At 41.4% G+C, this 26029-nt stretch overlaps 1 protein-coding gene across 1 annotated transcript in view; it reads right to left on the bottom strand.

The window, feature by feature from the left end:
- Positions 1–659: 659 nt before the first annotated feature.
- Positions 660–26029, bottom strand: part of Il5ra (interleukin 5 receptor subunit alpha) — a 29808-nt gene continuing 4438 nt past the window's right edge. The window contains exons 4-10 of the mRNA XM_005066186.3: positions 25706–25859; positions 25442–25629; positions 23891–24036; positions 20514–20652; positions 7162–7255; positions 6169–6253; positions 660–2722 (exon numbers count right to left, since the gene is read on the bottom strand). Of these exons, the coding sequence (XP_005066243.3) occupies positions 2636–2722; positions 6169–6253; positions 7162–7255; positions 20514–20652; positions 23891–24036; positions 25442–25629; positions 25706–25859 (893 nt within the window). The 3' untranslated portion in view covers positions 660–2635. The remainder of the gene's footprint in view (positions 2723–6168; positions 6254–7161; positions 7256–20513; positions 20653–23890; positions 24037–25441; positions 25630–25705; positions 25860–26029) is intronic.

Here is a 26029-nt window from a genome sequence, read left to right on the forward strand (position 1 = left end):
TAGTTGTTCTCATCCATTATTCTTTAATTGGGTAGCATTCAATTTACATGTTGATAATAATTTATCAAAGTGGTATGCAGGCCAGTAGCATGAGCCTTTCTTGACAATTGCTGATCATGCAAACTCTTGACTGTCCACCCAAGACCAATCAATGCCCATTATAGAGATTCTTTAGAACTATTTTTCATAGATTCTTGGTCAGATAGCTATCAAATAAACATTTCTCAATTATACCAACACTCCCATGGAACTCAACTTCCTGGTCTGACCCCTAAAGCAAACCTCAGCTTTCCTTTTTACTTATTATTTGTGTATTTTATGTATGTTAGTCTGTCTTCATCTATAATGGAAGAAGCAATCTGATCCCACTACAGATGGTTGTGAGTCACCATGTGGTTGCTGGGAATTGAACACAGAAGTCTGAAAGAATACTCAAGTGCCTTTAACCACTGAGTCATCTCTCTAGCCCCCAACTTCAGCTTTTTTTTTTCCGAGACAGGGTTTCTCTGTATTGTTTTGGAGCCTGTCCTGGATCTTGCTAGGTAGACCAGGCTTGGTCTCAAACTCACAGAGATCCACAGCTTTTTTTCTTTAATAATTATTTATTTATTATGTATTCAGTGTTCTGCCCAGGCCAGAAGAGGGCAAGAGGTCACATTACAGATGGTTGTGAGCTACCATGTGGTTGCTAGGAATTGAACTCAGGACCTCTGGAAGAGCAGACAGCACTGTTAACCTTTGAGCCATCTCTCCAGCCCCCAACTTCAGCTTTTATGTGCTAGTCTCCTCTGTGTTACAGAGGTCTGCTAAGTCTGATATTCAGCTCTTTACTGTGCCCTTTCCTGGCTAGTGACCTTTCTCATCCCCACATCCTGCATCTTTAACATGGGGATTGTAATATGTATAACTGTGACACAGTGCAGACTTGTAAAGACCAGAGAGACAGTGAAGAAATTTGCTATAGTACTGTGACCTTCAGAGAAGGTCCGATATTGGCAGATGTCCATGGCTGCTTTACCTTCTATTCTGAGCACAGAACAGAAAAGCCATGTAAGAAGTATTTGGTACTCCTTGTACACCTCACCCAGAGTATCAAAACTGACTAAATCAGCTCTATAAAGTATATAAAAGTGGGCCATGATATAGATTTTAAGCACCGTCATCTCCTTCCATTGTCTTAAGCTCCTTGCCTCAGGAATATGTAAAACCAACACCATTAGGATCCCTTCTACTACTAATTATTCCTCCCTCCAGAGCATAGTTGTGCTTCCTTCTACTTTCAACCTGTTGCCCAATAAAAAAGCCTATAGATACAGCCTCATATGTGAAATACTGGGAGACTACATTTCTATACAATTGTAATGTGTATTGATATGGTTTATAGGAAACCCTAACTTAAGAGAATAGGGTTGAACAAGAAGTTGTTGATTCTATATATAAGAGGAAAATAAAGATAAAAAAGAACTAGTCGACCAGGAAGTTGCCATGAAGGCTCTTGCATCAAACGTCTCTTCGGGAAGTACATTCTAGATCCAGCAATCACCTTCACAGCTAAATTATGGCCAATGTCTTTCTGAGTTTATTTTCATAGTACCAAGGAAACTGTGAAGAATGTGATCCTTGAACAAACTTCTGTCTTCTCTCTTAATAGGGGATGATGTTTTTAGTGTGTGTACATGTGTATATGTGTGTTCATGTGTGTACATGAATATGTGTATGTAGGTTAGAGGTCAGTGTCAGGGGTTCTCCCCAGTCACTTTCTACCTTAAATTTTTGAGACTGTATCTCTCACCGAACATAGAAACCACCAATTTGCTAAACTGACTGGCCAATAATTCCCATGGACCCTTGTTGTTTCCCAGCACCAGGATTGTGGACACATGCTGCTTGCACTGTTTTGTTGCTGTTTCTTTGGTGCTGGTTGACCAGTCTCGGGTCCTTATGCTTCCTCACCATCTCCTCAGCCCCAACAGTGATGTCTTAGTGCACACTTTCAGGTAGTCTGTAGTTTGGCTTAGATGATTCCTGGGTCTGGTGGATAGAGCCAGACACAGTCTTTGTTTCCACTCCCATATGACATCATCCCACATCCCAGCACACAGGCACAGTTCTTGAAAGAAAAGCATTCTAGAACTCAGAAGGGAAGGAGCACCATGAAATTATGGCTCCCACTTGCTGTGGGAAAGACAATCTTGAATTTAGGTTGACTCTCGATGGGTTCCACTCTTTCTTCCTGCCACTGTAGTTGAAAGTGCTACCATTGGCATCTCAAACCAAAGTAAACATGTGACATTAGCTTAAAAAACGGTCTCCTGTGCAAAGTGTTCAAGGTAAGTCATGCAAATTGCAAAGACTGGCCTGTATAACCAGGCCGGGTGATACTTTATGTACTGTGGGTGGGAAAACAAGGCCTCTACTCAGATGAATCCATTATCCCGCTATCAGCAAGGGGGGTTTGATGACGCTTGTCTTCTTTAAGGGATGGGACTTTGGAGACTCATGTGACTGGATGTATTGCCTTGCAACCAAATTGAGTGTTGTGTTTTCATTTGCAATTACTCCTTGCCAAGAAATATCAGTCCTTGCTTTTATCATGGAGTCCTGTATGAATTCTTTTCAGAATGTCTCAATGCCATCAAAACACAGAATTTTCCATGACTTCAAATCCAGTTTCTTCCACACAACTTACAACTTCAATTTTGGTTTCATTCCAAGCAACTTTCTGCAAAACAAAGTGTCTTCCTTACATGTCTTTTAGAGAACATCTCATCTCTTTGGTTTGAAGTAACTTTTAAAAAGCAATAGTATGTTTAGCCAATAAGACAACTTAAATGGGAAGGAGAAAAACTATCCATGGACTTACCTTAAAAACATACCCTACTGCTTCTCCCCAGCTCTTTTAAACAATAAAGTGTTCTTTACATTAATGATGTAGTAACAGGGACACATAACTTAAGTATACTACTACTATTACTGCTACTACTACTACTTCTACTACTACTCTACTACTACTACTACTACCATTATTGATGTTCTGTCAATGAGATATGTTCCCCCTATCCCTTGCATAAATGTATGAATTTTTCTTTATAATAGCATACAGCATTTTAAGTATATTTTGTATTTTGGGAGTCATGGCTTTGTTCTTGGGATTGAACCCAAATCCTTGTACATGTCAGCCTGGTATTCTCCTTGGGAGACACACCCCCAGTTGGATATGATTCCTTTTAATATTTCCATCATATTCCACTCACCAACTGCAATAATACAAATTTGAGGCTAGAGATGTAGTTCAGTTGGTCGAGTGCTTGCCTAGATGTACAAAGCCCTGGCTTGGATTCTCAGGACTGAATAAATCCAGTGTGGATGTTCTTGTCTATAATTTCAGCACTTAGGAGGTGAAGGCAGGAAGATCAGAAATTCAAGGTAATACTTAACAATATATCCAGTTTGAGGCCACCCTGTCCTATATGGAACCATATCTCAAGAAATAAAAGATTCTAGTAAATCGGAGCATTTGCTTTTAATATAATTTTGTATATAACACATAAAGCTAATAATAATTAGAAATTGTGCTAAAAATGTCACCTAGGAAAAATCATCTTCTTTTCCCATCCAGCACATTTTTAACACCCATCCCACTCTAGATATGGTGCTATATATTGGCATCATCTGAGAAACACGGCAGACATGTTTCCTGAATGACATAGTTTATATTATTTATAGTGGGCATATTGTAGGGAAGAATCCTTTCTTGTTTCCACTGGAAAAAGTCAACTTGAAACTCATCTCTAATAAATTTGAAAACTCAGAGTGAAATCTAAACAAACAAACAAAAAAGCAATGCCAAAATGTTAACTGTCTATTGAATATTGTATAATAATCTCTCAACTGAAGTCTGGAGAAACAAAAACTTTCCTAACAATAGCTCTAGGATGACCACTGTCTTCAACGGCCTAGGCCTTTGAGCATTCCTACCAAGTATGGAGGTGCAAGTCACAGTGAGCCCCTGAACCCACTGCTCTGCATCTGTGTGCGGAATTTGTAGACTCTAAGCAAATACTGTACCATTGTATATCGGGGCTTGACTATCACAGCTTCTGACAACCACAATGGATCTTGACACATTACCCTCACCATGAATGATCAACTGTCAAAGTAGAGAGCCTCTTTTCCCACTAGTCAGGTGCTTCCCAGGGGTGATGGGGCCGATAGCACTAATGGGCCTTATTTTCTTGTATCAGGGTCCCTGTGGGTGGAAAGGATGGCTGGAACACACTGTTGCATGTGGCCCAGCTGTGGTCAGCTCTCTACTTGCTCACATGCTATCTTAGGTTAAAACCTTAGGCCAGAATACTCGTAACACCTTACAAAACTACATGTTCCAGTCCCTAATTCTCTGAGTCTGTCTCACCTCCCTGTCTCTTTCCCACAATCTTTCATGTAAAACTCTGTAATGGGTGCACACAGTAAATTATCCTGAGAAGCCAGGTAATGCTGACATTAATCCTTTGCATGCTCTGAAAGCAGCCTGTCTACCCCAAGTCATTATGCTACACACATGACTTGATTTTAATTAATACAAACCAGAAGCTCAGAAAGTAAGCTCTTAAGCCAGTTTCATCCACCAACCTCAGAATAATAACAGAATCCTTCCAGGCTCTGTAGGGAAATTAGATACCAGCCTTCAAATGTTCCATTAAGAGAACAGGACAAATGACTGAAGTGTCATGTTTAACTTCCATGTGTTTTCCTCTACAACAACAAAGAGGAATGAACAGTGCACACTCAGATGAACAGAAGTAGTTTCATACAGGGCCTGCTCTTTTTCCAAAGAGCTATAGATAAGCCAGTATGGGTGGGCTGTTCCCTCAATGAAGAATACTAGGAACAAATACAGGGTACCATGACTCAATTCTTTACTTCAGTAGTGTAGTAACCTACTGCCTATAAATCATCCCAAACTCAAACTACAAAGGACTCTGAAGAAATTTTGGGGTCTACTGAAATTAACCGTTTTGATGAATTTTTCATCAGCCTGTTTTTTTTCCCTGCAACTGGCCAGGAGACACTTCATCCACATCTGCTGAAGAAACTTCTAAGTTTGTTAAAAAAAATACACTGATCTATATTAGAGGTCAGTGAATGAAGCCCAGTCTGGCTTGTTAGCTCTTTTTGTATTCATTAGTACATATTAGGACACACTTTTCATAACAAACAATTCTACATTAAATGTTTATTATATCTTTACAGGAAGAGTATGCTGCCCTATAATTCAATAGCCACTTGACTGAAAGATAAGAGCAATAAAATGCAATAACTATACACAGAAAATCTTGAAATGTTGTTGAAAGAAACTAAGGAAGACCTCAATATGTGGAAAGGCTGATAATAGTATTAATATTTTGGTTTTTTCCTCTGAATTAACCACAGTGCCCAAATTTACCACAGACTTCAAGCTTCCTGCCTTTAATACAGTCAAGTGGATATATGAGTCAAGGGCCATCTCGGTGTACATAGCAAGTTTTAGCCAAGCCAGAGCTATGTAGTGATAACTTGTCTAAAAAGGAAAAAAAAATTCAGCTGTCTACCTTCTCCATACCCTCTCACCACTCTTGTCATCCTTATGGAAAGTGAAAGGTGAGCTCTAAACTGCATGTAATAATTCCAGACTTAACTAAAATATATTGAGGGAAGATCACTTCTGGAGACCTCAGCCTACATCGTGTCAAGTTTTACAACAAAGCTATAGTAATTGTGATGATACTGTTTTGTCAGGATCTCATCTATGTCTATTATTTACAAAAAAGGAACTTAAGATTTGTGTTGTTGGAGGAATTAACAGAGATCAGTTAAAATATGGTGGGTATAAAATGAAAATTCAAGTTTAACTGACAAGAGCCCTTATGATTGAATAAAACTTTCCCTAAATGTAGAGACAATAATAACATCTAAATTGCATACACACACACACACACACACACACACACACACACACACACACCACAGAATGGGGGAGGGGGAGAGGGATATATGTGTGTGTGTGTGTGTGTGTGTGTGTGTGTGTGTGTGTGTTAACTGGTGCATGCATACATAGACATATGGAGAGAGCTTGAGATTCACATCAAGGCACTTAGAATATCACCTCTTCGTGTCTTTAAACATTACCTCATAGTCAGTCACCACAAGGAGATCTTTGATGTTACTCTTAGGAGCTGGAACTGGTGGAAATAACCTGATCCATATGTGACACCTGAAAACATCAAAGGAATTGGGTGAGCATATACAGTCCTCTTGCCTAGATTTCTACTCCTACATTGACAGAGTTAGTTCCATGTGTAACTGTGTTGGTTAAGATTGTTAAACATCTTCATCATTGAAAACCTTGGAATGCTTCCAGCCTGAGATGTGGCTTCTGAGATCTCCAGGGAAGAGGAAGTTCTGTTTCACATTGGGCTTATTGCCAGGCCTGACTTCTGAAGATAGGTCAGCAGCATCCTTTTTTTTTCCTGTTTCTCATTCACTGTTCATTCTAGCTTTCCTCCTTCAACTGTGCCAAGTTCACAGTTCCTTCTCATCTCTCCTCCTTTGAACTGCTGCCCATCACCCACAGGCATCTAATATAACATGTTAATGAGTAATGCCTTTTAATATGGAAGTTATTTCCCAAGGTTTTAAGCTAAAACAAAGCATTTCCTTAGTAATTGAGAGGGAGAGAGAAAGAGAGAGAGGGATGCAGTCATTTGCAAGGTGGGATATGAGATCTGTGTATGCTTTAGAGAATCTGCATTTGACCCAAGGACAACCACTCTGGACTGGTAAGTGAAAGCCAGGCAGAGGTCACCGGTGACCACTGAGACCCATATGTGAAGGCAGTGTGGTGACTTCAGACTTGGGTGGACTGCTGTCTTTTTATAGGAGATGTCAAAAAATGAGGAAGTATGTGAAGGAAAAGAACACAGTGGCAAAAACCTCTATAAAAATTAAAATATTGTCAACCAATTTGAGGAGTGTGTAGTGGCTGAGGATTGTGCTGTGTCCTGTTTAGCTTCTGTATGCTATGTTTTATTTCAACCTGAAACAGCATGCTGCAAATTCCATCTGATAATAAGCCATGTGTAAGGACTGCAAAGTCAGCCCTTGGGTATAAAGAATACCTACACTCTGCAGATGAATGAGAAAATTAATAAGACGAAGCAGGCGGTTGCTGGAAACACAATGAAATGCCATTCTGCCAAGGGCTTCTTCTCCTTTCCTGGTGAGAGGAAGAGAAAGCGAAAGCAAAGTCAGAACCAGGGAAAATGATCAAAATGATAAGGATGGAGCATCCGAGGGATTAGGTTTGAGTTGAAGTTGCTGGGTGGTGCTAAGCAAGGGGTTAAAACCCATCTCACAAAGTTGTTATGAAGAGGAAGAGAAACCATGGCAGTGAGGCTTTTTAATTATTATTAATTTAAGCAGGATTAATCTAGCCAATCAGCCAGTGTTTTAGAGTTCACCTCTACCCTGAACCATCCGGATACTGGCACATAGAGGTTCAGATGAGTAGTAGGATCTTAGGTGGTAAAGCTACAACAGCATAAGGCTACTCAATAACCTCATTAGAGTACAGTGAAATTTTTTTACCTACTTGGCAATGAAACTTCTGGAGGAAGTATGAGAAAATATTCAGTTAGCAATGCAGAAGTCAGAATCCTCAGTGAACACTTTATGGCTGTGAGGACAGCACCTTTTACCCTTATCCCTATTCCACAGATCAGGAAGTAAAGGCTGTCATTGTCAGCACAGGAAGTTTTCTGCATATCATCCTATACTCTGATTTGTGCCTATTCTATAGTCTGGGGATTCTTCTCTGGGCTTTAAAAACTACATAAGACTGTGAGAATGTGGGGGTGTGGTGTGGTGTTGTTTGTCTGTTTGATTTTAGGAATGTACTCCTGAAAAATCAAAGATCCCTGACTACATGGTGCTGGGAGAGTGGTGTTCTTGCTAAGCTGCCTTACTCACTTCCAGAAAACAAAAGCAAATCCTGAGTTATAGTCAGTCTCTTTCCTAGGAGAAGAGATGACTGACTCATCCATACATACATACATACATCCGTTTGTTCATTCATACATTCATTCATACATTTAGCAAGTGTCTGTTAGGCTCTTGTCAGGTATACTATAACACAATGGTTAAGAGAGTCTATTTGACACCTCCCATCTTGCACTTTCAAGTTCATCAGGGGAAATCGTCAGAGAGCAAATAATGACTCGGGTCATGATCTGATGATAGCTGTACTATGGTGAGGTTCAAACAATGCTACACTGTGATAAAAAACATTTCTGATGGGGGAAGTCCTTCTATGTATATGTTTGTCTTACTGGTTGATAAATAAAGCACTGTTGGCCAATAGGGAAGCAAGACAGGTGGAGCTAGGAGCTAAAGAGGAGTCTGGGAAATGTAGTCAAGAGTGGAGAGTCACCATGTGATCCCTAAAGGAGAAGACACACGAGCCTGGTGTTCTTGGTAAGACAAGACCTTATAGAAATATATATATATATATATATAAGTAGTTATAAGTTAATACTTAAGACTGAACTAGCCAATGATAAGCCCTGAACACTGGCCAACAGCATTGTAACAAATAGAATCTCCGTGTGTTATTTTGGGGACTAAAGCAGCGATGGGACCCAGACAGGAATGCTGTAACACATTTCAAACCTCAGTTTGCTATAATTTCTTCATTCAAATCCCACAAACTGTTCAGAATCATAGGAGAGAGCTGTCTGGGATTAATGCTAATAGTTCTTGCTTCTCCCCATCTCTTCCCTATTACCTTCTCAGCATCCTTGGTCAGGTTTCTTCTCTACCTTCCCAAAGCTTTCCTTCATCTCTTCCTTTCTGCTTTCAAATATGCATAGAGTCCTTTATCTTAACTAAACCATGAGCCTGCTCAGCCACCTTCCACAGTTATCATCAAATACTTACTTCTCTTACTGTGCAGGCTGGTGTCTTAAATTAAGGTTCCATCTTCTGTATTGCTATATCTCAGAAACTACTTTTAAAGTCACTGGGAACGTCTTCCTAGAAAACCCAAAAGACCCTTTGTTTCCTGCCTGACATGATGTCTTCTGATCTTGCCCCAAATTTCTTCTTTTCCTTTAGTGTAATTTTTGTTGCAGGGTCTCATGTACCCCTAGACTGGCCTCAAACTCAATATTTAGTGGAAGATGAGCGTGAACTTCTGGTCTTCCTGCCTCCACTTCCTTAGTGCTCTACCACACCCAGTTTATGTTGTGCTAGGGATCAAATCCATTGCTTTGTGCATGCTAAGCAAGCACTCCATTATATCTATTCCTATCATATCTGTCCCATTGCCATCTCATTTTGAATTCAAACTGTTCACAGATGAGTTAAGAGAAGCCAGGGCTCTTTACTGAGATGGTCTCATTCTTCTACAGCATTTTCTTCTTTTAAAATTGCAGCTGGACCCCTTTCAATGCATCCCTTGACTATTTCCCATTTCAGTCTGTTCTATGAGCACTGAAAATTTGTTTGTCAGACCTACATATTTTAATTCCACAAAACTCACTAAGTCGTTTCCTTTTCTTGCCACTGCCCTTACATGTAGCTCTAGGTATAGATTATTAAATCACCATAAACCAAACTCACTTGGGTCTTTTGCAAACCTGAGAATAGTGACAACTAAATTTGCGTCCTTTATTTCATCAAACCTATTCTCAGCCAGGTGTGATGCCACATGAATGTAATCTCAGAGTTTTAATGACCAAGGTACAACAAGAATAGTGAGTTAGAGACACTCCACCCACGGGAAGTAGTGAGAGCCTGCCTCCAAACAAACAAAGGAAATGAAAACACACAATCAAAAATTGCTTCTTTCACCAGCTTCTGCATTTCAGTCTCTGCCCTTCCAAGACCCAAAACCGAAACCTTGGAGATATATAGATTGTTTCCAATTTTCATAGCTCCTGTTTCTTCTTTGCACCCTTAGTATATACATGAGCTCTAGGCACAGTCATAAATGTGAGGCTCCATGCTTCTGACTCCTGTATCTATCCTTCTACAGTCTGGAGACGTGGGTTCCAAACCCAGCTTTCAGTGAAACAAGACATTTTGGGGCTGGGCAGTCTCACCTCAAACCAAGTTAAAATTCAGGGTCCTTAAAATCCCTCTCCCACACAGACAAACTTTTTACTGGTAGCAATTTTTCTACCCAGAGCACCATCACTTCAGTACATACCCTTTAGACAAACTAATTTTACAAAAGTAGTATTTTTTACTGCTAATAGCATGAAAGTTATATAGTACAAAAAATATCAAAGTCATCACTCACAAGGATTAACTAAAACTTATTCTTTACCGATATTTTAAAGGTACTTGTTTTAAATGGCTAGGCACAGTGTTCACCTTTAATTTGCTTCCAAAAGCCACTGTGCAGAAGGAAAAACTGAAGTAGAGAAAGACAGAGAGGTCACCAGAGGACACACAGCTGTCAGGGAAACTGGAAACAAAGCCTAGGATGGCTAATGACTGCATCTCTAAACACAATGGAGGGTTCCAAGTTAATTCCTCTCCCTCTATAAAATTGAGGATGTGCTATGTGTGTTGGGGCTTTACTTAGTGTATTCTGGGTGTCTCTTTACTTAATGTACACTATGCATTTATTTTGTTAATGTATTCTAGGTATTTCTTTGAGATCAAGAGCCACCTTCTCAACACCTGCAACATTGTTGCTGTATCTGCTTCACTGTAGTTAAAGCTTGTTTTGTGTTTTGATACATATATTTATAAGTTGTGGTTGGCTGCTCTGCAAACTTCCAGTGCCCGTGATAGTCCCAGGCTACAGATGAATCACTTTATTAAAACCCTAAGCTAGGACTGGAGAGATGGTTGGGCAATTAAAAGCTTATACTGCTTTTGCAGAGGACTGGAGTTTCTTCCCAACACCCACATTAGGCTATGTAGAAATGTCTGTGGTGTGGCTCTGGCTCCATGTGATCTGATACCTTCTAGCCACTGAAGGTACCACACACATAAGCACACACTCAGACACATCCGCATACATCTACATAAAAAAAATTTAAATCCCAAGTCTATCTTTTCTTTTTTATGTGTGTGTGTCTGCTATAAGCAGAAATTAGCACACCCTGGAATGGCAAGAGGTACCTGTCACCCTAACATTTGTGAGGCAGAGGCAGGAAGATAATCACAAGTCAGAAGCCAGCATGTTCTACAAAGTAAGTTCCAGGCAAGTCAGGGCTGCATAGTATGATACTGTTTGTTGTTGTTTGTTTTTTGTCTCCTTCAAAATAAAAAAGTCATTGAAAGTCATTAACCATGCTCTCCATTTTTTCATAACTATGTTATGAAGACACACAGTAAAACTTTGAGTACTGTGAAAAGAACAAAAAGTGTTGTAAATATTATCACAGTCACACACTCAATAATTTGTGACTCAAATTGTACAACACCCTCTGATCTGATATGCCCAGTCCTGATAACAGTAACGTTGTCTTCTGACAATGATTGCGAAAATCCTTTCAGTTAGACCACTGGTTTAATCCCCTTACCTCTTCCTTAGATAAGTGAAAATTACCAGTGATTGAGCAAAAATCAGGGAGGCAACTGATTGTATTTCATCCAACTAACAAAGAAAGTTCTCACTACATGGTAATGACTATTTATGAAGCAGGGCCATGGGCAGTGCTTGAAAAGTGTTAACCTGGCTTTCCAGACTCCCCTCTGTATCACCATGTGAAGAGTAGAACTCCTGTTCAAGGCCACAGCATTGTGAACTTCACCTCGAAGAAAAGATGTTGACAGGGGAATCCAGGGTGAGAAAGCATGTTCACACACTGTTGAGTAAAACATGACCTGTAAATTACCAGCAGTGCAGTTATTTAAATTTTTTTCTACTTCTTTTCAACCTGTGTTTCTTTTATGATGGAAGGTTGTAGGTACCAAGGCACATGGGTTCAGATCACAGGACAACTTGTAGGAGTCGGTGCTCCCTCTCCTTATGCCATGTAGGTCTCAGGGATTGAACCAGATCATAGGCATGGCAGCAAGCTCCTTACCTACTGAGCTATCTCACCAGCTGTTTTGCTGTTTTATCAGAGAGAGAGAGAGACAGAGACAGAGACACAGAGAGAGACAGAGACACAGAGACACAGAGAGAGACAGAGACAGAGACACAGAGAGAGACAGAGACACAGAGACACAGAGAGAGACAGAGACAGAGACACAGAGAGAGACAGAGACAGAGACACAGAGAGAGACAGAGACACAGAGAGAGAGACAGAGACACAGAGAGAGAGACACAGAGAGAGACAGAGACAGAGACACAGAGAGAGACAGAGACACAGAGAGAGACAGAGACACAGAGAGAGACAGAGACAGAGACACAGAGAGAGTCAGAGACACAGACACAGAGAGAGAGACAGACAAAGAGAGAGACAGAGAGAGAGACAGAGAGAGAGAGAGAACTAATGACTATAAAAAGATGAATCCACACAAGAGCCTTCTCTTGCCTGGCTGAAGGCAGGGCAGGTCCCACCAGTTTCACTACTGCAAAAGCTGAGATGTTTACAGATGCCCTAAGAACTTTCTTTCCTAATCTCATGGGCAAGGCTCTAGAGAGATCCTGAGACTGGGGCCTTAGCGGGGAGGGGATGAAAAGAACAAAAAGAGAAAGTTCCAGATAATGTGAATCATTTGTCTGATTTACATGCTATATTCATCTTGAAGCCACAGATGTTTCTTAAGAAATTGTTGAGTACTCTATCACTTGGTTATACAGAGATGAGCTTTTGAGAGGGGGAGTTGTTTGTGTAGCCTGTTCTATTGAAAAGCCCACCAGCCCATTCATTTCATTTCCAGGTGCTTGGCAGACCTTACCAACTCAGTGTATTTAGAGAACTCGGACATGTGGTTTTATTGACTTTGGTTCCCATTATTTCTGACATCTTAGCCTGGTTGATCTTAAAGTCAGGAACCTCATGGAAGTTTGTGAGAGGTGTACACTGGGTGGGAAGGGATGGTGACAGCAGAGGTAAGGGAATCTCTAGGTGACAATAGGCTAGCTCCCCCTAGCTGCCTCTGCCTGCCTTGGAAGCTCCATCAAATGACTCACATCTTGGTACTGCAGCCTCTCTGGCTCTGGAGTTATGTGATCTATTAGTTGGGCCTGATAGCTCTAAGGAGGTGAGTTTGATTCGTAGGCCTATTCCACCTTAGACCATACAAGCTTGTACTTTGACTGCTTCAGTATTGACTTTGAATCTGACTCTGACTCAACAATAGGTTTGAAGCAAAAGCACTAATTAGTAGATTGATGGAGCTCTTCAAATGAAGCATCCCTGCTATGTTATTAAACCAGCAGATTGTGGGAGAAGTTTAAATGGCATCAGCAGGGCTGAGTAATTAAGATGGTGTCAATATGTGAGTCTATGATACGGGGCTTAACTAGGTTCTTGTGGCTTTCCTCTTTTTGGAGGGTGAATCTGTGGTGTCACTGAGGAGAAGGTTCCCAATTCAAGCAGAGGTCCAAAAATCACTTCCTATGACTGAGCTTTCCCTGGAAGCTTTCAGGTGGGCTCTGTGAGATCAACTGGTTTAAGGAGTCAAGGTGAAAAGAACAGCAAACAAAAAGTAGGGGCAGCAAAACGCCTTGTAGCAAGCCCAAGACACACACAAGCTGTACTCCCCGGGTGAAGGGCAACGTGGCAAGTCCACAGAGACTGCACTGTGGACACAAATGACTTGACAAGCTCAGGAGTGAGTGGAAGCTTGGTGGTTTTCATAACCCCCGGCCAGGCCCAGGCCCAGTTTCTTTCTCCTCTGCAGGCTTCCCACAAAGAACCTGTGGCTTCCAGAGCTCCCACAAACCCAGCCTGTTTCTGTGAAGCTGCTAAAGCAGCTGCAGGCTGGGTGCAGAGGGGGCAGGTATCTGGCAGAAGTAAGCAACTCAGGACAGAGAGGTTCAGGCCTAGTTCTGTCTCTTGTTACTGAGGTGACCCTCTTGAGGAGTGTATTTATTTCACTTTGTGTGTTGTATTGAAGCTGGGGTAGGAGCGAAGGAGTTCACAAAGTGTTTAGCATCTGTGCCAGTCCACAGTAGCCGATCAATCCATGCTTGTGGTAATTATGATTGGGATTAATGCATTGTGTCAGAGCAAAGGCATCAAGTTAATATCCCTAGATCCTCCAGGGAAAAGCACAATTGCAGTGCAATCAGAATCCTCGGGTCAGGAAACACAAACACCAGAATTCTGGGTATGAAGAAAAGAAGGGATCAGAAGTCATGGTTAGTTCCACTCCTCAAGAATCTGAATTAAGATTAACATTGCACTGGGCTGGTGAGATGGCTTAATGGGTACAATAGTTTATCACACATGCCTGAGTACCTGCGTTCAGGTCTATGGAATAAAAGATTAACCTAGCAGTCCAGGCATTTGTAATCCTGGCAAAGAAAGGAGAATCTGTAGAGCTCTGAAAAACAGCTAGCCTGATGTGTACAGCTTAATGCTAAATCAAAGGTTGTCCGCTGACTTACACAGCATACCATGGCACATGCATGCCCATACTCACTCATAAACAAACATACACACAGTGCACTCACACATCACACACACACACACACACACACACACACACACACACACTTATCTTGTACCACATGGAACATTTTGACAAAATCCACCTGTGGAAGTGAGTGTAAATGACTTCATTGTTTGGTCTAATGGAGCCTGAGCAGGCCAAGAACTAGCAGAATGCCACATCTCTGCAGCAATTTACATCCCAAGCCAAGTCTATCTCCATGCCTCAGTTACTTTGGCTGGAACGCCACAAATGGGACAAGGGAGCATCAGTCAGTGTACTCAAATGGAAAGAAGGTCTTTTTGGCAAGTCCCAGGCCTATTCCCAGCACTTTCAAGCTTTGAGAAAACCATTGTCTTCTTTTCCACACCTCTGTTTAGTAAGGAAATGATATTTGGGCAGATAGCCTGATACTGTAAGCTTGCCCCTCACAGGCCCAGGCATAGAGACCTTCCTTGACATAAATTGTTAAGCATAGAGAACAGAGTATGGCCACCAAGAGAAATGGTCACATCTGAAAGAAAACAACAACAATAACAAAAAGACCCAAAACAACCAACAAAACCTTGGCATTAGGGGACAGAGCCTGAAAACTTATTGCTACCCTTCCTTCAAGGCTCTGGGACAGCCCACAGAGCCAAGGTGGTCCAGGCTGAGGCTTACCAGGCAAAATTCACCCAGCCTTGAAACCACAGAAGCCTGAGTCAAAGGAAGTAGTTTGACTCAAATGCAATATCTACCCAGCTGAAATCCCCCACTTTCAAAGAAAAACCCAAAGTCGCGGCTGTGAGAGTAGGCTAAGCAGGGTTTTTCCTGTTGCTGTTTTTCTTTCCAAGCATCTCCCCCTCTGTGTTGAGCCAGAGCCTCCCTTCTCTTAACTCATGAAGCTTTGAGTCAGCAGAAGTCTTTCTGAAGCCTAGAGCAAGTGAAGCTGGCTCTTTCCCTTCTCCTGTTTCCCTTTTCTGGTTTGTCCCTTGTCTCACCACAGTGTGAGAACTTAAGAAGGAAGGGCTGGAAGAGAGGACAGAGACAGAGAAAGGCAAAAAGACAGACAGATGAAGCAGGGCCTGGGAGAAACCCACAGGTACAGGAGAAAGAAGGGGAAGAGCTAGAGTTTGAGGTTCTTTGATAGGTTCTAGAACATGAAGGGAATGCACTCAGGAGTCTATGATAACCCCATCTCCTCCCAGCTTTTGAGTCCATAAGCTCCAGGTAGAGGTAAATTGCTTCAAACATCGGTCATGAGCACCAAGTCAAAGGAAAAAACAGCCTTCCTTCCCTCCAGCACACATTCCTATATGCTATGTTGGGTTTTGCTTAGCTATGGCAGTATGGCCACCACACATCTTCCCCTGCACACACCCGTTCACACACACACACACACACACACACACACACACACACACACACACAGGCTCACACCATAGCAGGAAAGTGAAGGCTGGAACCTCCTATGAGCAGCATGTCTTAGTTGCTGAGGGATTTGTCCAGTAGCAGCAGCAGTCACCCTGTGATCTGTGACCACACTGCTGACTGAGCCATGCAGGTTTTTAATAATACCAGGTCCAGAGTGGCAGACACAGCCTTCAGTGAGGGTGGACCAAACCCATTTTTCACATGAAAACTGAGTCCAGTGATTGTCAGCCTAACCTCTTACCAAGAAACAGGCAAGGGCTCCTAGGCAAGGGCACAGCTACATATGAATCCAGGCAACACTCTCATTTATTTCCATGGGGCAGGATGCACTCTGGGAACATTTACTCCCATAATCGCTTCCTCCACACTCAGTGTTTGAAAGTCATGGTGCGGAGGAAAGAAGAAGACATGAAAAAACAGAAAGCTTCAGAGCCCAGGGTCCAGGACACAAATGCTTTCAGTAAACAGGAGATGGCAGAGATAATAACAGAACAGAAGAATCCGGAACTTCACGTTTGAGAAGGAGAAAGAACGTGAAATTGGGAAGTTCAGCTCTTAAAGCAGAAGCCAGCTGATGGAAGGCAGTTGATAAGGAGTACTGATAAACCAAAACTGCTACTATTGTTTATTTACAAAGAAAGGAGAGAAGGAAAGAGAGAGAGAAAGAAAGAAAGAAAGAAAGAAAGAAAGAAAGAAAGAAAGAAATGAAGGAAGGAAAGAAGGAAGAAAATCTTTGCTCTGAAAATTCCAGGTCAAGAGGCCAGATTCAAGGCAAATCTCAAGCAGATAGAGAAAGTTTCTTTGCTGGCTATATTTCTCATTGCATCTATAGCCCCTATGCTTATTGTACTGACCAGGAACCTTGCTAACCAGGGCAGAAGCAACCTCCCTCAAGCCCAGCTTTCTGCATCATCAATCTAGTTTCCCCTCTGTCTCATAAAGTAACCTTGTGCTGTAATGGGTTAGTTAGTCAAACTATTCTAATTTGCTAATTGGTTCATATGACACTTATTTGGGGGACATTATACATTAATAGTCACTTCTTAGCTATTTGACAATGACTGAGTCATTGAGTATCTTCAGGCTTCCATTTCCTTGTCTTAATTAAAATACAATATCAAAGGCATGGGGTGATATTTCAGTTGGGCCTGGTAGTGAAAAATCCAGCAGGGCTCTCAGGGGCCGTTTGTAAGGCAGGGTAGGAGAGATGGGAGAGTGTCTGAAGGAAATGAACATAGCAGCAAAACTGCCTGAGAGACTGCAAGCTGAGCGTAATTATAACTGCATCCTCCAGGGGGAAGGGAGAGCCAAGCAAAACACTCCTGAGGGGCTTGGACTTCCTATTATGTTTATTAATCATCTTGATGAAAACGGAGAGTCTGCATTGATTAAATTCACTAATGATCCTACACTGAGCAGGGGAGTAAATTCCAGAAAGGATGGATTTATAAGGTAAGCGCTAATATTAATCAACTCGTCTTCATGAAATGGGTGGCAATAAATGAAATAGGATTTGCAGTAGCAAATGGCAATGAGGTGCACCTGGGGGTAAATATAATGAGGGCAGATCCAAGCCAGGAAGCAGTTATTCTGGAAATGGCGAGAGAGCGGGAGAGTGGAAAATGAATACTAAGTTAAAAACAAGCTGAAAATAAACCCTCGAGGTGGATCACAACCTTACTCCCAGTCCTTTGGTTGGAGAGTGGAGTCACAAGAATGGCTGAGTTAGAAGCAGCCAGGGAATGAAGCATGACATCTACAGGAAGGGAACTGAGGCCCAGAAACGCTAGGAGTTAGGTCAGAGTAGGAAAGTCTGGAGTAGCATGTTCCTTCTTCACTCAGTCCCCCATGTAGTGGCAGAGACTATCATTCCCTCTTACAGCCTGAGTTTATTCTCGGAATCCTTCTCAGTGTTGTACTGTGTTCTCTGGTTACTTAGCGGTCTCTAAGTTGGACCATTGAACTACCCATGGCTAAAATCCATGACTTTGCCTACTGCTGCTTCCTCACCCTCTTAAGTTCTACAATGTCAACAGATAACACCAATTACAGCTTCAAGACTCAAGCACTCAGCAAACATTACTGATTTCTTAGCCGGGATTCTCACCTTGGTCTCTATTATATTCATCTGAGGTCTCTTGATCCATATTCATTTCCCCCAACATTGTTTAGGTTGCAGTGTAGGGACAGCAATGAGAAACATTATAATTTCAGACTAGTGAGGGCTGTGTACTTGAGAAACATTCTGTAAACAATGTTCTGTAAAAGGAATCCATGGAATACAAATAAATGAAGCTTCTGTCACAGGATGTGACAAAATTAATACTCTTGTTTCAAATTCCCTGAGACTAATGAGTCTTGATTTTCTTTTGGGGCACAGAATGAGTTATCTGTGCAAACAAAGTGTTTTTGAGAGATGTCCTGTGTGTACCACGTCAGTTTAGTTCAGCAGGGGAGAAAGGGAGGGAGGGGAAGATTCACCTCAGCAATATTATGAGGTAGGTGAGTTTGTTCACCTTTCACTTCCCTATACTCCCCTTTCAGTTCCTCTCCCCAGGAAGCTCCTGGTGCTGCTCTGAGCACACACACACACACACACACACACACACACACACACACACACACACACACGCACACACACACCAGCTTTCTCAGTAGCCTCACAGACTGAGATCAGTGCTCCACCTCTTGAGCCCTTCCACCATTCCTCTCTCCCCTGGAAATGTACCCAATGACATCAGCTCTGATTAACAACTATGCAGGCTCATAGTTCTCTGCCCAAGAATTTCCAGAGGACCCACCCTGTAGCCCAAGTGAATGAATTACGTTAGTAGAAAATTTTAGTGTGTGCCTAAAATACATTTCTCCTTAAGTATGCTGTCCAAATTGTTCTTAGGTTTTGTAAGAGGTAATTTAACCAGCTATAACCACTAAGTCCCCAATGCCAGTCTAAGTTGCTAAGCACCTTGCAACATGAAGGGTCCTATTACGTGATGGAGTGCTAAGAGCATGGGTCCTAGAATACATTCACCCCATCTCAGATGCTTGCAGAGATAAGCAAAGCACCCAAGTGTTCCAAACACACATCCCTATATGAAGAATGGGTTTCTTGATAGATTTAACTAAGAGAATATATGAAAATCATCTAGCATGGTGTTTTGCAAATATCTATGTGTACCAATAATTTCTTTATCCAATAAATCCACCCCTCCATCCATAGTTGCTACCCATTCCCTGTTACTTGTCATGTATGGTACTCATTTAACTTGCCAAATAAACCAGCCAAGTTGATCTCAAATAAAAATAGGTGTAAGACAACACACATGCCCAGGTGATGCCCAAATTGCTAGAGGTACTTACTCTCAGGGACAGATCCAGGTTTCAAAGACCCTAATATTATTCAATTTTAAAATCTTTTAAAAAGGAAACAAATAAAGTCACACCTGAGTATGGCAAAATTATGGTGATGGAGACCTTTTTGAGGCTTAAAGATGAGGAGAAAAAGAGGACGGGCTTGTTTCAAAAGTTCAAAAGGAACAATTTTGATACACAGTTTGGCATCTTGACTGAGTATAACATGAATGCTAACACTACATAAGACCAAACATAAGGCAGACATTGGTGGCTTACCCCTTTAATCCCAGCACTCAGGAGGCAAAGGCAAGTGGATCTCTGTGAGTTAGAGGCCAGCCCGATCTACAGAGCGAGTTCCAGGACAACCTCCAAAGCAATACAGAGAAACCCTATCTCGAAAAACCAAAAAAAAAAAAAAAGACAAAACATAAACAAATCATTATACATTAAATCCATAGGCTCTGAGAAATATGGTGAGTCATCAATGCCAATTTTTTAGTTAAGAAGAAACTAGGTCAAAGAAAGATTGGATCTCTGTTTCTTTCCACCGCTTATGAACCTGCAATTATCTGAAAATAAGAAGTGTGCTCTAAATACTTAGATAGGAGCTGGGGAGATGCCTCGGCAGGTAAGAGAGCTTACTGTACATGTGTAAGGGACGGAGTTCAATCCCAAAACCCGTATGAAAAGCTGGGCATGTCTTCATGGGGACCTGTTGAAGGCAGAGGTGTGAGAAATTCTGGGGCTTACTGTGAACCAGCCTAGCTCCATGTTCAACAAGAGACTCTGTCTCATGGGAACAAGGTAGAGAATGACAGAGCAGAATCCCGATATCCTCCTTTGCTCCCCATGAACACACACAGTGCAAATACCTGCATACCCACACCCATGCACATACAGCTCACAGTCATGCATGTCCTGCACACATACACAATATGGATGGAAGGCCTAGGAAGGACTTGCTCGAGGGAGACAGTAGCACAACTAGGCATCCTAGAACACATGTCTAGTTGAGGACAAAGTAGATGGATGAAAGATGAGTCAGAGTAAAGATGAAGCCATTACAAGACCTGAGTGAGCATGTGCACTTTCCAGGATTATTTGTTGCCACTGCTTTCAAATACACAACAGGGACTCACCCACATAAATAGGTTCACTCCACTCGCCCCAGCTTCCAGATACTCTGCAAGATGAACTCACAACTGCTCTCACTTGAATGGAATATGTAGAAACATCATCAATTTTTGACATGAATTTGTTGGTGGCCAGTTTTTCCACCTAAATGGGGAAAATTAACATTATAATAATGCCTAGATATATAATTTCTGTGAATACCAGCTTGGGAAGTCATGTGTAGGTAATGTAACTCATTACTTAGCAAGTAATCTAAAAATCAACAGGGCATAGTCATGAGCTTATTCTACACTGTTCCAGTGTGAGGTCTTGGCAGTTACCCTGAGGGAGAAAGTGATCTTGTAACTAAAATATATCAGGTGGTCAGCTAAAGGGATAGGTGAAGCTGTGCAGACAATTAATGTTTCATATGGAAAAACTGGAATCACCTTCAACAGCATACATAATCCCTGTTACCTTGTCCTTCCACATTGGAAAGTCATAGTCCTAAATAGCATGTAGTTTGTGCCTGTTCAGCCCTGCCCCATGACCATAGCCTGTGCAGGCTTTCTGCTCTATTTCTTGGATGGTCTTAAAAGCTAATATCCCTGTATCCATGTGGCACCCTTCACAGCCAACTGCCACACTGCCACAAAGATTACGCTTCTACCCTGTAAATGCTACTTTTCTCCATCCTGTAAAATTCTTTGATGATGCTCATTACCCATGTCCATGGTTTTAAAGTAGATGCTCTATGGCTTTTAATAAAAGCCTCACAGTAGAGTTACAAGTCTAGTGCTAGCCTTGTGTTGGGCCAGCTCAGTTACTACCCCTTGACTGAAGTAAGTTTGCACTCTCGAGCCTCTGGGTTATTTATTCCTTTTCCTCACACCCACCCCTAGCAGGCACAGTGTGGTTGTGGACTTGTACAGGTCAGGAAATGCTGCTTGCTGCTCTATGATAAGATCAGCGCAGACAGTGACAGCAGTTTAGAAATGGAGAGCCGTTAAACATTGCTGTGACATCCAAGCACATGATCGTTGGTTTGTATTTGCACATCTTTGACTGTTTTGTTTTGTTTTTCTAGTTGGTCCTTCTTAATGCATTTTATAAAGGTGCTAATCTATGGCAGATTACAATGTACAAGAGAAAGCTAATCCATCACAGAAGATATTTCTGGAAACACACACTATGATATCCTCTCTTTTCCTCAGTAGTCAAGTTTCTGTTTGACCCCCCCAGCCCTACCCCTGACTCCATGCTGTGGAGACTGGAAGCTGACAAGGCTCTTTTTCCCCCTCTCCCCTCAGTACTCTGTTGATTTTTCCAATGGTAGGGAGCCTCTGGATGCCATTTACCAGAGCGGAACTCATCTTATATATCCATTTATTTTTTACTTAATCTATTTATTTTCATTGTAATGGTGTGTTGCCTGTATGTATGCCTATGGGAGGGCACCAGATCATCTGGAACTGGAATTACAGACAGTTGCAAATTGAACCTGGGTCACCTAGAAGAGCATTCAGTGCTCTTAACCACTGAGCCATCTCTCCAGCCCCGTGTCCATTTATTTATACGTGAATTACCTGCTTGGCAGATCATATGAAAGTAATGTGCCCCATGATATGGCACATAATTTAACATTAACAGGACATATTATTAGTTTATTCCAGACTACAAAAACAAGGCCTTATTTCTCTTTATGTGTTACAAGAAACTAATTTGTAGATATTGGTTAAGTTTAATTAAATGGTGTTTACTTTGTTTCTGTTAGTTATTTTTACATTTCTTTGTTTGGGTATGTGTATGTACGTCACAGCACTGATATAGAGATGAGGGGACAACTTGAGGCTGCCGTTCTCTCCTTCCACTTGTGGGTCCCAGGAACGGAATGCAGGAAAGCATGCTTAGCGGCAAGGGCCATTACCACTGCTCATCTCACAGCTTCTTCATTCCTTTTATTTGTAAGACATCAGTTTGAATCCTGACTTCTATATTTCTTCCTTAGCTTTGTGACTCTGAGAAATTGTTCATCTTTGTTTTTCAGGGGTGGGGCTTAATTGCCAATAAAATGGGAAACATAATTATATAAAAACTATTATAGACAAGGTATAAAATAATATAATAAAACTCCATAGGTGTAATATATGCCCCTGCACTATTGTCAAGCGTGCAGGCCAGAAATGCTGAAGAGCCACACTGTTGTGCAACCTGACTGCGACATACTTTTCATCTTGCAAGTCTGGAGTTGCTGGTTCAGGGTGTGTCTCATGCTGCGTGTGCATGAGCCTGTCCATTCAATCCCTATCACCCAATGATCAAAAGTTCACAATCCGGACACTCTGTTTCCATTAGAAAATGGTTCCACATTTTCCATTCTCCATTTCCTAGCAACCATTGCATTACCTTCTGTTTATATGTGTTTTACTACACTTGGTATCTCATAAAGGCAGAATTGTATGCTATTGGTCCTTTGTGATTTGCTCATTTCACCTTGCCTGCTGTCCTTAGGTTCATTCATATCATAGCATGTATGAGAATTTCCTTTCAAAGACTGAATAATGTCCCTTTGGATATATTAATATATATCACATTTCATTTTTATGCATATTCTGTAGGGCTTTGGTCTTGGCTTGTTTGCTTTCAGGAGGAATCTTGCTATGTAGTCCACACTAGCTTTCTGACATTCCTGATTTCTCAGCTTCCCTCCTGGGCACTGAAATCACAGATGTATGCCACCAAACCTGACTCTATTCATCTGTTAATGGACATGGGAGCTTTTCACAGTTGGCTATTGTGAGTTATGTTGGTGTGAGTACGTGTGTTCAAATATCTTTTTGAGGCCCTGTTTTGAAATCATTTGCATGCATAACTAGAAGTAGAATTACATGCTCTTAGGATAATTCTAACTTGTGGAAAACTTGCCTTCCCACTTTCCCCAGTAGTTGTATCATTTGTATTTTTTTTAGCAAAGCTCTTATAAATGGGTTTCATTTTATCCTTTGTATTATTTTCAACTCAAAGTATATCCTTTCAAAATATAAGCACTGTAGGATTTATTTTTGTAATACCCAGGGCAGGTGTAAGTCAACATTCACTTTGTTGATAATTAAAAACAGCAGAGCAGTCACTACTGAAACTTTTAAATCAGTGGTTCTCAACCTGTGGGTTGCAACCCCTTTGGCAAACCTCTATATCCAAAAATATTTACATTAAGATTCATAACAGTAGCAAAATTACAGTTATTTAGCAGCAATGAAAATAACTTTGTGGTTGGGGGACACCACAACATGAGGAATTGTATTAAAGGGTCACAGCATTAGGAAGGTTGAGAGCCACTGTTTTAAATGCTCCACAAATAATGGTGTCTAATATGGAATATTGCAATGATATTAAAAATTACCTGAAAGTAACCATTCTTCGTATTGTAGATTTTTAATTCATAATTAAAGCAATGGACTGGAAAGGCAGAAACTGGTTTCTCCCATTGGATATAAAGGGAAGTTTCTTCAATTTCAACTGTGACATTCATTGGAGGATTCACTTGATCTAGGTCAGAGAAAGCAATGATCAGGGATGATAGCCCCAACCCACCATTTCTAAGATATGCTTTTCACAAGGTTTACCATTAGGTCTCAATCAACCAATCTCAAAGCCACAGGAAGTGAGTGACTTCCCATGAGGTTCTCGGTATGGCTTTCTGAATAGATTTACACATATAAAGAACAGAAATCACTACTCCAAATGGAAGTGGTTGACACCTTTCTGCTGTCAGCTCGCTGCAGCATCCCTTTAACTTTGCAAGCTAGAGTGTACTCATGGACAGAACATGGACCATGTGCCCCACTTCCATTTCTCAGCAGGGGTAGAGCTCTGGGTAAATCACTTCTCCTTTATGGCTTCAGTGTTTATTTTTTGCTTGTCAGATAAAACAAGAGGCTTCTGAATGAAAAGAATAGATTGAGCTAAATAGGTTTTTACAGGAGTAAAGTACTTCCATACTAGCATTGGGGCCTGAGTTTGGATTCCCAGCCTCCAGGTGAAAACAGCTGTAACCCCAGAGCTGGGGGTGATGGTTGGGAAGTAGGGGTAGGTGAATTCTAGAGCCTCGCTAGCTAGCTAGGTAGCCAGCCAGTCTAGCAAAAATGGCAAGTTCCAATCCAGTGAAAGTTTCTGCTCCCTACAAAATTAATCAGAGAAGCAACCGAGGAAGAGATTCTGAGGTTAATCCCAGGCATTTGTATGGACAAGCACACCTGCACACATATGAATACAGTGCAATACACATCTAAAAAAAAGTGAACCAGGGAGAAAGGAATGGGGAAGGGAAGCGGAGGGTGTAGGAGAGAAGAGAACTGTGGACATATTGTTCAAAAGCCTATAGATGAGTCCAAACCACTATGAAGGAACAATGAGGTTTGGAGGGTTAGCTTTGAAAGAAGAGACAAATATTGGAAAGCCTAAATGAATACCTTTGAACTGTAGAAGGACCACACCTTGGAGAAAATGGCTAAGGATTTTTTTGGGTGCAATCTATTGCCTGTGGACACACATTTTATTAAAACAGGCCAGACCAGAACAGATTAGCATTGCTTTGACTTTTTCTGGTGCGGTCATTCTCAACTGGGGAGAGCTCTACACTCGAAAGGATATGTTTGAGATGTGATTTGGTCACAGCTCGGGAGACAGGAACTAGCAGGGAAGATACAAGTTAGAAAACTCTTAGATAGAGGCCCAAAATGCCACTAAACATCTTCCCATGCCCAGGACAGACCCCTACATTGCCAAGTCAACCAGCCAAACATTTATGTAGAGTTAGAATTAGGATGCCTGTCTCAGTTATTTTTTCCATGTTGGTTATATGACTGCTTAATATTTGAAAGGTAACAGGACCCTTCCCAATGCCAAAATTGGGCTATTTCATTATCCTAATGCTGGCATAAGTCTGGCTTACCAATGGCATGTGGAGTGAACAGCTGATCAAAGGACTTGATTGCAGCATGCTTGCTTGAGCCATTAACATGTACTGCAAGCTGATCAAACCCTTTGCTGTTGATAAATGTCCTGGGAAACCAGCATGCAACATTTCTGTTCAGTGTATCTCTGCTGTATTCTTGGCATTCTTCAGTCCAAACACCAAACCTAAATTGGAATACCCATGAGTTTTTATAAGGGAAGAGGAAATGAATAATTTGCATAAGTAAAAATAGATACTGACCTGTAGTATAAGAAATACTGTGTGTCCTCAGGGGCATCCTTGCCAACAAGCCAGGTGCAGCGAAGAGACACTTGGTACGGCCTTAAGTGGGTGTGACTACTCAGGACAGTGTTTGTGGTACAAGTTAAATTAATAACTGAGGTTCCAGAAGACCCTAGGGGACCACAAATAAAAAGAATAAAACACTGCCATGGTGGTTTATGAATTTTGTGCTTTTGCTTGAGATACTTTTGATTGTGAGTCACCACAAAGATCTATTTATAGAAACTTATTTGCAAAGGGTGAATTTACTGGAGAAATGAAACTAGAACTATAAAGCCTCAG

This window comes from Mesocricetus auratus, unplaced genomic scaffold (genome assembly GCF_017639785.1).
Source record: "Mesocricetus auratus isolate SY011 unplaced genomic scaffold, BCM_Maur_2.0 Super-Scaffold_100676, whole genome shotgun sequence".
In the NCBI taxonomy this organism is placed as follows: Eukaryota; Metazoa; Chordata; class Mammalia; order Rodentia; family Cricetidae; genus Mesocricetus; species Mesocricetus auratus.